The 12,084-nt window shown below is 42.6% G+C and overlaps 4 protein-coding genes across 4 annotated transcripts in view; 1 reads left to right on the top strand and 3 right to left on the bottom strand.

Annotated features, from left to right (window-relative positions):
- The window catches only part of LOC7484363 (pectinesterase PPME1), an 87,377-nt gene that overhangs the window by 17,740 nt on the left and 57,553 nt on the right, over positions 1 to 12,084 (bottom strand). The window lies entirely within an intron of this gene.
- LOC127904088 (pectinesterase PPME1-like) overlaps positions 1 to 12,084 on the bottom strand; it is a 51,022-nt gene that overhangs the window by 17,740 nt on the left and 21,198 nt on the right. The window lies entirely within an intron of this gene.
- The window catches only part of LOC127904087 (pectinesterase PPME1-like), a 40,194-nt gene that overhangs the window by 17,740 nt on the left and 10,370 nt on the right, over positions 1 to 12,084 (bottom strand). The window lies entirely within an intron of this gene.
- Positions 1,217 to 7,278, top strand: LOC127904075 (uncharacterized). Its single transcript, XM_052445828.1, has 5 exons — positions 1,217 to 1,321; positions 1,559 to 2,329; positions 2,414 to 2,788; positions 2,918 to 3,525; positions 3,932 to 7,278. Exons 1-5 carry the CDS (start codon positions 1,217 to 1,219, stop codon positions 7,248 to 7,250), a joined length of 5,178 nt encoding a protein of 1,725 aa, XP_052301788.1. The 3' UTR covers positions 7,251 to 7,278.

The following is a 12,084-nucleotide window of genomic DNA, read 5'->3' as shown; positions in this document are numbered from 1 at the left end:
ACCCAACTCATATCTGAGTGCCTGCTTGGTAATGGTGGGTATACTTACCTTAACTGTTCCTTGCAACGCCCCCATACTGTCTTTACGAAGAACGTCACTGGGCAGATATGAGACCCTTTTAAAGACCAGATAGAAAACCTACCCATTCTCACCTAATAATTAGAACTTGTCCTTAGGATATCTATCTTGTGTTCATTTGCATCATGTTTAATAATGTTAAAATCATCAATCCAGATCGTGAAACATAGGTCCCACATCCAAGGTCCACAACACCCGGTCTAGAGCAAGAATGGAGAACGAAGAGAGAGCTCACTTAGAGTCACATTATCAGACCGAGTTGGAGTCCGTAAAAAATGAAGTTTCTCGGTTAACTGATTTACTTGAGCAGCTTCTAAGAGCTAAGAATGGGGAGGGAACATCAGCACAACAACCTGAAGGAGCGCCAGCAGCGCACGTCCCTCAAGTATCCCAAAACCAGGGGGCAAACTCGGCCAATGAACAACATTTCGTGCCGATCACCCCTATTCAGCCAACTCACGCTCCAATCACTGTGGACTTAACAACGGAGGGAGTCCCGGATAATAGGTCTCCCAGTGTGATGGACCAAGACAAGCTATTTGCTCTAGAAGAAAGGTTAAGGGCAGTTGAGGGTAATGACTGGTTTGACCCCATACGAGCAACCGAAGTATGTTTGGTACCAAACATCGTGGTACCAAAAGATTTTCGAATACCAGAGTTCATTAAGTATACCGGTTTGGAATGCCCAAACACTCACCTTCGATCCTACTGCAACAAGATGGCGGAAGTAATCCGTGATGATAAATTGCTAATCTATTTCTTTCAAGATAGCCTAGCAGGATCCGCTTTGAGCTGGTACATGAGGTTAGACAGCATCAGGATCAAGAGCTGGAGAGACTTGGTGGAGGCTTTCCTCAAACAGTACAAGTTTAACATGGAAATCGCTCCTGATCGAACAAGTCTAATGGCAATGGAGAAAAGGAGCCAGGAGTCAGTAAGGGCTTATGCGCAAAGATGGAGGGATGAGGCAATGCATGTCCAACCCCCTTTGATAGAAACGGAGATGGTGAGCTTGTTTGCCAATACCTTCAAAGCACCTTATTATGAGCACCTAATGGGTAGCTCCTCTCAACATTTCTATGATGCGGTACGCATAGCTGAAAGGATAGAACAAGGGATTAAAGCTGGGCGAATAGCGATGCCAGTGGAAAAGAAGGGTTTTATTGGAAGAAAGAGAGAAGGCGATGTTAACAATCTGGAAGGTGGGTACAAGGGTAAGAGAGTAGATTTCCATAATCCTCAAGTACCTACCTCTCAATTCTCACGCATAAACTTTAACCAACCTTTTTCCCCTAATCGAACAAATAACCAGTCAAACTACCAAAATCACTACCAAAGACCCCATACAAAATACACTTCAGAACAACTGCCACCGTTACCCATGCCTTTGAAGGACATGTACGCCAAACTGTTGAGCATTGGACAAATAGCTCCTATCCCTACACTACCACTACAACCACCATTCCCAATTTGGTACAAGCCCGAGTTGGCTTGCGAGTACCATGGGGGTAATCCCGGGCACGGGATTGAAACCTGTTACGCCTTCAAAAAGAGGTTGTTGGAGCTTATTAAGATGGGATGGGTATCCTTTGAGGACAAGCCCAATGTTAATTCAAACCCATTGCCTAAGCATGCCCCAAATAGTAGTGGAATAGGCATGATCGAAGTGGGAAATCAATGCAAGGTGTCGAAGGTGTCCATGAAGAGGTTGTACGACATGTTGGTACAATCAGGATTTCTAAAGACAAAGGTGGAGAGCCATTTGAAGGGATATGATTACTGTGAATACCATGGAAGAGATGGACATCATATTGAGGATTGCATCGAGTTTTGCGAAAAGATTGCAAAAATGCTAAAAATGGGGGAGTTGAGGATTGAACCCATAAAGAGCAGCGGTGAGGTGAGTATGATGGAAGGTCAAGATGAAATGACAGGAGTATGCAGGGTCCAGCAAACAGCTTATGGGCCCCCAAGGCTAATCTTGGTTAAACCGCCCTACACAATAGGGAATCACAATGCCATGCCTTATAATTATGGTTATGCCTCTAACGTTCAAGCTCCTCTTCCTTTGTTCCAGCCTGAGATAAGTGGTTTGACCAGGAGTGGTCGTTGCTTTACGCCCGAGGAGTTGAGGAAGTCAAAGGGCAAAGAAGTGGTAGATCTGGACAAAGCACTAGAAGTTAATAAGCCAGTAACGGAAGAGGAATCGAATGAATTTTTGAAGTTGATCAAGCATAGCGAATATTGCATAGTGGATCAACTAAAGAAGACTCCAGCTAGGATCTCCCTTATGTCCTTGATACTCAGCTCTGAGCCGCATCGAAACGCCTTGCAGAAGGTATTGAATGAGGCATATGTACCCCAAGACATCGAACATAAAACCATGGAGCACCTAGTGGGGAGAATCCATGCAACGAATTACCTGTACTTCACAGCTGACGAGCTCGATGCTGAAGGTACTGGACATAACAAGCCTTTATACATTACGGTTAGGTGCAAGGATTGCCTCATAGGAAAAGTACTCATTGATAATGGCTCGGCCCTTAACGTGTTGCCAAAACACATGCTAGAAGAAATGCCGATCGATGAATCCCATATTAAGCCAAGTACTATGATGGCCAGAGCGTATGACGGGTCGCCTAGGCCAATAATTGGGACTTTAGAAGTGGAGCTATATGTGGGACCACAAATGTTCCTAGTAACACTTCAGGTTATGGATATCCACCCTTCCTATAGTATGTTGTTAGGAAGACCTTGGATTCATGCAGCGGGGGCAGTAGCTTCGTCATTGCACCAATGCCTGAAGTATATCATGAATGGGATGTTGGTAACTGTCAAGGCCGAGGAGACAGTATCCATGACAAAGAATGTAGCTATGCCTTTTATCGAAGCGGGTGATTGCAAGGGTAACAATATCCATGCCTTTGAGATTGTGAACACCGACTGGGTGCCGGAAAACACAGTGCTAAGAAGGCCAAGGATCTCAGAAGCAGCAAGGATGGCAAGTCTATGCTTCTTGAACCGCGGAATCCCATTTCAGTATAACCTTATTATCGGGATACCAGAAGGGGTTAATCTGGCAAAGATGAAAAGTGCTGCTCAAAGATTTGGGCTAGGGTACCAACCTAACCAAGAGGATTATCGGTGGGCTGCTGGTCGGAGAAGGGCAAGAAGGATGGCTAGAATTAAAGGAAGAGAGCCTGATGAAGAAAAGCTGGAAATCCCTCCCCTTAGCGTGTCATTCCCAAAAGCTGCATACATAATGCAACATGATAAAGAAGCCGAAAGCCTTGATCAAGAGCTGTCAAACATGAGCATAAATACCTTGGGGGAAAACAAGGTGGAAGGAGATGACATGAAGACAGTAGCAAGAAAGGGAGATGAAGCACTCCCACAACTGACGGTCTACACCATAGAAGAAGTATCCGCCAAGACCTTTGTGCGCAAGTTAGCTCAAGACGAGAAGTTTCAGAACTGGGTGACCCAAGAAGCTCCAGTGGTTTTCAAAATGTAAACCAATTTTGTTTGTCTTAACATGCTTTTGTCATTGCTTATGTTTGCTTTTATTTCCTCTAGTTGACAATCAAGGCTCATGATGTCAGCTAGATTTTATGTTTGTCATGGAGCCCACCTTTTCTTTAAATAAATTGTGAGATCATGCACTTTTCACAAATTGCCTTCTTTTTTTTATGCATTTACACCAAACACTTCCCGCTTTCAGGAATCCTGAAAGCGGATCTCCCACAACATCACATACATTTAGCATCAAGAATAAATGGCCAAACTTGAACGAGCATGTGATAGCTATGAAAGAAGAAGAGTGGGATGAAAGCAATATCAGTGAATTCACTAGGCTAGTAGAACAACAGGAACAGACTTGGAAGCCTATCGCCGAGGAACTCGAAACCATCAATGTGGGCAGTGATCAGCTTAAGAAAGAGTTAAAAATAGGTACCCTAATTACTTCTGAACAAAGGATCAAAATGATCACCCTATTACAAGAATATTCAGATGTCTTTGCTTGGTCCTATGAAGATATGCCTGGTTTGGATACAAATATTGTAGTACACAAGATACCGTTGGAAGAAGGTTGTAAGCCAGTCAAGCAGAAGCTGAGGAGGGCCCACCCGGATGTCTGGATCAAGGTCAAGGCAGAACTCGAGAAGCAATGGGATGCTGGTTTTCTAGAAGTAGTTAGATATCCGCAATGGGTATCTAACATTGTTGTGGTGCCTAAGAAGGAGGGGAAGATTAGAGTGTGCGTGGATTTTCGGAATTTGAATAAAGCTAGCCCCAAGGATGATTTTCCGCTACCACACATAGATGTTTTAGTAGACAACGCTGCCCGGAGTTCCACATATTCCTTTATGGATGGTTTTTCAGGATACAACCAGATAAAAATGGCTCCGGAGGATAAGGCGAAAACAACTTTTGTCACACCTTGGGGGACGTTCTGCTACAAGGTCATGCCATTTGGATTGAAGAATGCAGGAGCAACCTATCAAAGAGCAATGGTGACTTTGTTCCACGACATGATGCACAAGGAAATTGAGGTGTATGTAGACGACATGATTGCCAAGTCTAAAAGGGGAGAGGATCATGTTGAAGTTTTGAGGAAGTTGTTTGAGAGGTTGAGGAAGTATGAACTAAGGCTTAATCCTGCAAAATGTTCGTTCGGAGTTAAATCGGGCAAGCTGTTAGGATTTGTGGTAAGTGATAGAGGTATAGAGGTGGATCCAGATAAAGTAAGGGCCATCCAAGCTATGTCATCCCCTAAGACGGAGAAAGAAGTAAGAGGATTCTTGGGAAGATTAAACTACATTGCTAGGTTCATAGCTCAGTTAACAACGACGTGTGAACCAATATTCCGACTACTAAGGAAAAAGAATCCTGGAACCTGGAATGAGGAGTGTGAGGAGGCATTCAATAAAATCAAGCATTATTTACAAAATCCACCTTTACTGGTGCCTCCGGTATCAGGAAAACCTCTAGTATTGTATCTAACAGTGACTGAAGCGGCCATGGGATGTGTATTGGGTCAGCATGATGAAACCGGAAGGAAGGAAAGAGCTATTTATTACTTAAGTAAGAAATTCACTGAATGTGAGTCTAGATACACGGAGATAGAAAGGCTTTGTTGTGCGTTGGTGTGGGCTGCAAAGAGGTTGCGACATTATATGTTATACTATACCACTTGGTTAATTTCAAAAGTGGATCCTCTGAGGTATATTTGTAACAAGCCCTTTCTCTCAAGTCGAATTGCAAGGTGGCAAGTTCTATTAGCAGAATATGACATAGTATACATGACAAGGAAAGCCGTAAAAGGAAGTGCAATTGCAGACCATCTGGCCGATAATGCTGTTGAAGATTATGAACCTTTGGATTTTGACTTCCCTGATGAAGATATATTGTCAATAGAGAAAGAAGAAGAGAAGACAGATTGGTGGACGATGTTTTTTGACGGTGCAGTGAATGTATATGGTAACGGGGCCGGTGCGGTAATAATCTCTCCTAATAAGAAACAATATCCAGTTTCGGTTAAACTACATTTCGAGTGCACCAACAACACAGCTGAGTATGAAGCTTGTATCCTCGGTTTAGAAGCGGCATTAGAGTTGAAGATAAAGAAGTTAGATGTATATGGAGATTCAATGTTGATTATTTGTCAGGTTAAAGGGGAATGGCAGACCAAGGAGGACAAGTTGAGGCCGTACCAGGAATACCTATCCACGCTAGCAAAGGAATTTGAAGGAATTAGATTCACCCATCTGGGAAGGGAGGGGAACCATTTTGCGGATGCTTTGGCCACGTTAGCTGCTATGACTACCATTGATCTCAAGTGCAAGGTACAACCGGTACACATTGACATTAGAAATGACCCAGCTTATTGTTGCTTAGTTGAAGGAGAGATAGACGGACATCCTTGGTATTATGATATCAAGAACCTTGAACAAAATCACGAATATCCGGTGGGAGCTTCCAAAACGGATAAGAAAACTTTGAGAAGGTTGGCTATAGACTTCTATTTAGATGGAGAGATTTTGTACAAAAGATCATTTGATGGGACCCTACTAAGGTGTTTGAATGAGGCAGATGCTAGAAAGGCATTACGGGAGGTCCATGAGGGGATTTGCTCAACCCATGCTAGCGGGCATATGATAGCGAGGAAAATCCAAAGGGCTGGTTATTTTTGGATGACACTAGAGAAAGACTGTATCGATTATGTCAGGAAATGTCATAAATGTCAAGTTTACAGTGACAAGGTCAATATGCCACCAGCTCCTCTATTTAATCTAATATCCCCTTGGCCGTTTGCAATGTGGGGAATTGACGTGATCGGGCATGTTAACCCAAAAGCTAGCAATGGTCATAGATTCATCCTCGTAGCTATTGACTACTTCACAAAATGGGTAGAAGCTAGTTCATATGCCCACGTAACACAGAACGTAGTGAAGAGGTTTATAGAGAAGAACTTGATTTGTCGATATGGTCCTCCTGAAAGGATAGTGACAGATAATGCACAGAATTTCAATGGCAAAATGATAGCGGAGCTGTGTACTAAATGGAAAATCAAGCATTCGAAGTCTTCACCATACCGACCAAAGATGAATGGCGCAGTAGAAGCCGCCAACAAGAACATCAAGAAGATTATTCAGAAAATGGTAGTCACATATAGAGATTGGCATGAGATGTTGTCATTCGCACTTCACGCATACCGCGCTACAGTCAGGACCTCGACAGGGACTACCCCATATTCTTTGGTATACGGTATGGAGGCAGTAATGCCGTTGGAAGTGGAAATCCCATCGTTACGAGTATTAATGGATTCCGAACTAGAAAAGGCTGAGTGGGCCAAAGTGAGATATGAGCAACTGAACTTGATCAGCGAAAAGAGGATAGCTGCAATATGTCATCACCAACTTTACCAGAAACGAATGGCCAAGGCATATGATAAGAAGGTTAGACCGCGGTTGTTTCAAGAAGGGGATCTAGTATTGAAGAAAATATTGTCGTTACCTGGAGACGATCAAAGCAAATGGGCACCGAATTACGAGGGTCCTTACATAGTAAAGAAGGCATTCTCAGGAGGAGCGCTGAAGTTGGCTAGAATGGATGGAGAAGACCTAGCTCGACCTGTGAATTCTGACTCTGTAAAAAGATATTATGCTTGATGTAGGCTCCTAAATCAATAAAGCAAAGTTTGGCCATTGACTTCTTTCTCTTTTGCATTGATCTCACAACAATCATTTTTTGCATTAATCCCAACAGTGCATGTCTTGTTGTTATCGCACCTAAAAAATTTAGCATCGGCTGAACGAATTTCTTCTTTATACAAAAGCCCAGACTAAAATCACACCCCTACACTGGGGGCAATAAGAAATGTTTTCATGAAAAGTTTTACGAAAGCCTATAGATTTGAAAACCAAGCTAAAAGCATTTGACAAAAGCATGACAAAGAGGCAATGATAAGTCATACATTTTGGGAAAAGGACTACTTGAAGAAAGTCAGAGACTTCTTCTTCAAGAATATGATAGGAGGCAATACAAGAGATGAATCCAAAGCAAGCTTATGTTAAGAGGGAATCTCATGAACTAGAAGAAGAGGATGGGGCCTATGTTTCAAAACCAGGTACGAATGCATGCATGGCATCTAATCATAAATCATTGCATATATGTTCTTTATGGATCGTTACAGGACGAGACCTTGATGCATTCCAACAAGATTGGAGACGAAGAAAGAATCATAGAGGATGATAGCAGAGAATCACGGTTTTGAACCATAGTGGATTCTGGAACAACGAGAAGAACAAGAAAAAGAGAGAATGAAAAGTTTGAACCCTGCCATCAGGAAGAACGACATCGATATCAGCTTTGGTAATAGGGAATCTCCAGATGGGATTCCAAGTCGATTAAAGGAGATCGCCAGAAGGGATCTCGTGTTTCGCTATTTGAAGGTCGCCAGATGGGACCTCGTATTACATGTTGGATAAAAGGAATCGCCAGATGGGATTCCAAGTTGAATAAAGGAGATCGCCAGAAGGGATCTCGTGTTTCGCTATTTGGAGGTCGCCAGATGGGACCTCGTATTACCTGTTGAATAATAGGAATCGCCAGATGGGATTCCAAGTTGAAGGAGATCGCCAGAAGGGATCTCGTATTTCGCTATTTGGAGGTCGCCAGATGAGACCTTATATTTCGTTTGAATAAAAGGAATCGCCAGATGGGATTCCAAGTTGATTAAAGGAGATCGCCAGAAGGGATCTCGTGTTTCGCTATTTGAAGGTCGCCAGATGGGACCTCGTTTTTCATGTTGATTAAAAAAGGAATCGCCAGATGGGATTCCAAATTGATTAAAGGAGATCGCCAGAAGGGATCTCGTATTTTGATATTGGTTAAAGGAGGTCGCCAGATGGGACCTCATATTTCATGTTGGTTAAAAGGAATCGCCAGATGGGATTCCAAGTTCAGGAGGATTGCTGTAAAAGACAAGTTTCAGATCAATCAAGCTTCAACCAGATCAGTTTCGGGAATTCTGTTTTGGGTTTATCTTTATAAAACTTACTACGCAAAACCTTTGCTCCGTAAGCATTATAAAGAGGGGGCATCTGTTGTAACCCATTTTTGGGTCCCCACAAAATATATATATAAATATATAGTCAAAGGAGGTTAGAAAAATCACAGGAGGCAGAAGCGCTCAGAAAATGGTTGGAAAATTGGTCAATGAGGTTAAAAATACAAAGATTGGATTTTTGACAGTATATTCTTGAAGGAGGAGAGCCCTGTTGAGAAGGGAAATTTGAAATTTGAGGAGAAAAGCCCAAATTTGGATGTTTATGGACTTAATTGGATTTTTAAATGAATTTATAGGAGATTTGATTGTAAGAAAAATTGATTTTTAAGTCAATTTGGGCTTTAATTAGAAGAAATTTAAGTTCTGGGGCCAAAATATATTTTTTAGGAATTTATTAGGTCAAATCAGGGGCCTAATTGCATAAATATTGAAGTTTAAGGGCCAATTGGGGACTTAATTGAGAAAATCTGAAACCAGGGACCAAATTGGAAGAGGCGCGTAAATGGAGGGGCTGCAATTATTCGGTTTAGGGGGCCTAATTGAAGAAATTGAAAGTTTAATGGCCAATTAGGGATGAAATTGCATAAATCCGAGACCAAGGACCAAATTGGAAAAGGCGCGCAAGTATAGGGGCTGCAATTAACAAAATCCGGGGGCCAAATTGAAGAAATTGAAAGTCGGAGGACTAAATTGAAAATTGGCAAAGAAATCCCTATTTTTATCAAAACGGCACCGTTTTGCACTTTAAAAAAAAAAAAAAAAAAAAGAGAGAAGAGGCAGGAACCAGGCGACGCGTCGCCCGATACTGTTCACTGTCTTCCCCGCCGAGCTGCCCGAGTGGCCGACTTCCAGGCGTGTTTGCTGCCTCGTTTGGCCCCCAAATCCGACAAGGCATGCACCGACATGTCCACCTGGAACCCATTTATCCTGGGGAGTGGTCCGGTCGGGTCAAAAAGGTTTGGAACAGCTCCGTTTTTTGGCCCAAATCGTGCACCTCGGGCAGTCTGCAAATTTGGCAGTTCGAGGTGCACACTTTGAACCAACGGTTTGAATTACTCAAGGCGAATCAATGGCTGGGACGTTTTTCCCATTGAAGACGAGATTACCCTCTGTCCGGCCCTATAAATAGGATCAATTTTCATGCTCAAGGGGTTGGAAAAAGAGGAGCTCAAAGTTGGCACAAAATAAGCTTTTCTGCCCGGTTTTTCCTGCAAACAGCCTTCCCTTTCTTTTTTTTCTCTCCACCGTAGTCCAGCTCCCCCACAGACCCACACACACCCGAACAGCCCTTCTTCTAGCGCCACTCCCCTTGATTTTCTTCTTCCCCTCAGCAACCAGCAACAAGGGACACCCTTCTCTCTTGCAAAACCAAATCGGGGCAGCCCCCTCCATTTCCTCTCATTCTCTTCCAGCAGTCACAAAGAAACACTGTCCCCTCTCCCTCCCATCAACACAACGCCAGCAACAGAGCTTCACCTCAGCTTCTCCTTCACCGCAGCTTCAACAGCCCCAGCAACGCCTCCCGCGGCCTCCTCAGCAGTGACAGCCTCCACTGGAGCAAGCCTCCGCCTTCCAGCTTCTTCGCCGGCCAACAGCAGTCTTCCTTCCTCCAGCAACGCCCAGCAGCAACCGGAGTAGCAGCTCCTTCCTCAGTTACACCGACAGCTCCAGCCGAGAGCTTTCCTTCTCCTCTGCAGGAATCGGCTCCTTCATCTTCTAGCCGGGACCAGTGCACGCCAGTGAAACCACCAGCCTCCACCGCAGCACCGCCGACATACCAGCGACGCACCGCCGCCTCCACGCCAGGTGCTCTTCTCCCCCCTCTTCGCACATTTGTTTGGTTTCATCTCCTGCATGCAGAACGAGCAGCGTTCTGGATGCAGGAAGGGGGGAAAATAATTCCCCCCGTTTGTTTTTTAATTAGGCTGGGCCAGATTGGTTCTGGCCCAGCAATGTGGTTTCCTCCTGTGGGCCGGACTGATACCAGCCCAGCCCTACTGGCTGGGCTGGTTCCGGCCCATGACAAAACAGACTTTGTTTGGGGCCGAGATTGACCCAATATCCTTTGGCCCGAGATCGGCCCAGCCCGGCCCAATTATATATTAAATGTTATGTATATTATATTGTGGTTGTATTATTTATATCTGATATATATATAGAAAAATTAATTAATTTCCTCGAAAATTATTTCAAAAATATGTGAGTTTATTGTAATTTTATTACTGTATTTTGATCAATATCGGTTTGTATTTTTATACAGTAAAGATACAAATCCGGTATTAAAATACCCGGTTTTCGTCAAAACATAAAAAATACATAATTACAAAAAAAATGTTTTGTTTTCATGCATACGGCCTAGTCTCTCCAATATATATATATAAATATTATAACATCATATTTTTCACACAACAAAGAAAATTTCAAAACAATATATGTATTAGCATGCATTTTGGCTTTAATAACCAGTTTATTCAAGCCATGAGAACTAGGCCAATATTTCAAAAATTCTAAAAAATCTTTTTGTCCTCTTTTAGTATTTGGGATTACGAATTTATACGTAAGACGTATTCCTGATATAAAAAATATGGTTTTTCATAGACGTTAGAATAGTTAGGTTTTACCCGATAAGATAAGGACCTCCTTATTGAGGAGGACTTTTCTTGAACCATAGACGGACCAACATACATAGACGTTAGAATAGTTAGGTTTTACCCGATAAGATAAGGACCTCCTTATTGAGGAGGACTTTTCTTGAACCATAGACGGACCAACATACATAGACAGTTAGAAGGATTAGGTTTTACCCCTTAAGATAAGGACCTCCTTATTGAGGAGAACTTTTCTTGGACCATAGACGGACCAACATACATATACATTAGAAGGATTAGGTTTTACCCGATAAGATAAGGACCTCCTTATTGAGGAGGACTTTTCTTGAACCATAGACGGACCAACAACTAGGAAACACAACGAGACCTTGAATTTTATCAGACAAATAAACAATGCAGCTTACCTTAGGTAGGGCGTATTTGGGGTGCTAATACCTTCCCTTTACGCAACCAGTCCCCGTACCTAATCTCTGAGACCAGTTAGGGTTCCTAGTGACCAAAATACTAGGTGGCGACTCCCATTCCATTTTCCTACCAACAAAAGACTATTTTCTTGTCTCCCCACATTTACCAGATAGATACCATACACACGTCCTAAATTCTAAAAAGTGGAATTTTCGCCGCGACGCCGCGCACCCGCGACAAAATTTATTTAAATTACCTAATTAAAGGAGATGATCGGGCATCTTGTATAATTTGTTATATATATATATATATATATATATATATATATATAAAACTCTACATGAGTTATATGTAAAATATATATCAAATTATTAAAAGATAGCATTCCTTTTTATTCTAAATTTCTACACATATAAAATA

This window comes from Populus trichocarpa, chromosome 12 (genome assembly GCF_000002775.5).
Source record: "Populus trichocarpa isolate Nisqually-1 chromosome 12, P.trichocarpa_v4.1, whole genome shotgun sequence".
Lineage (NCBI taxonomy): Eukaryota > Viridiplantae > Streptophyta > Magnoliopsida > Malpighiales > Salicaceae > Populus > Populus trichocarpa.
This window is presented reverse-complemented; position numbering and strand designations above follow the sequence as displayed.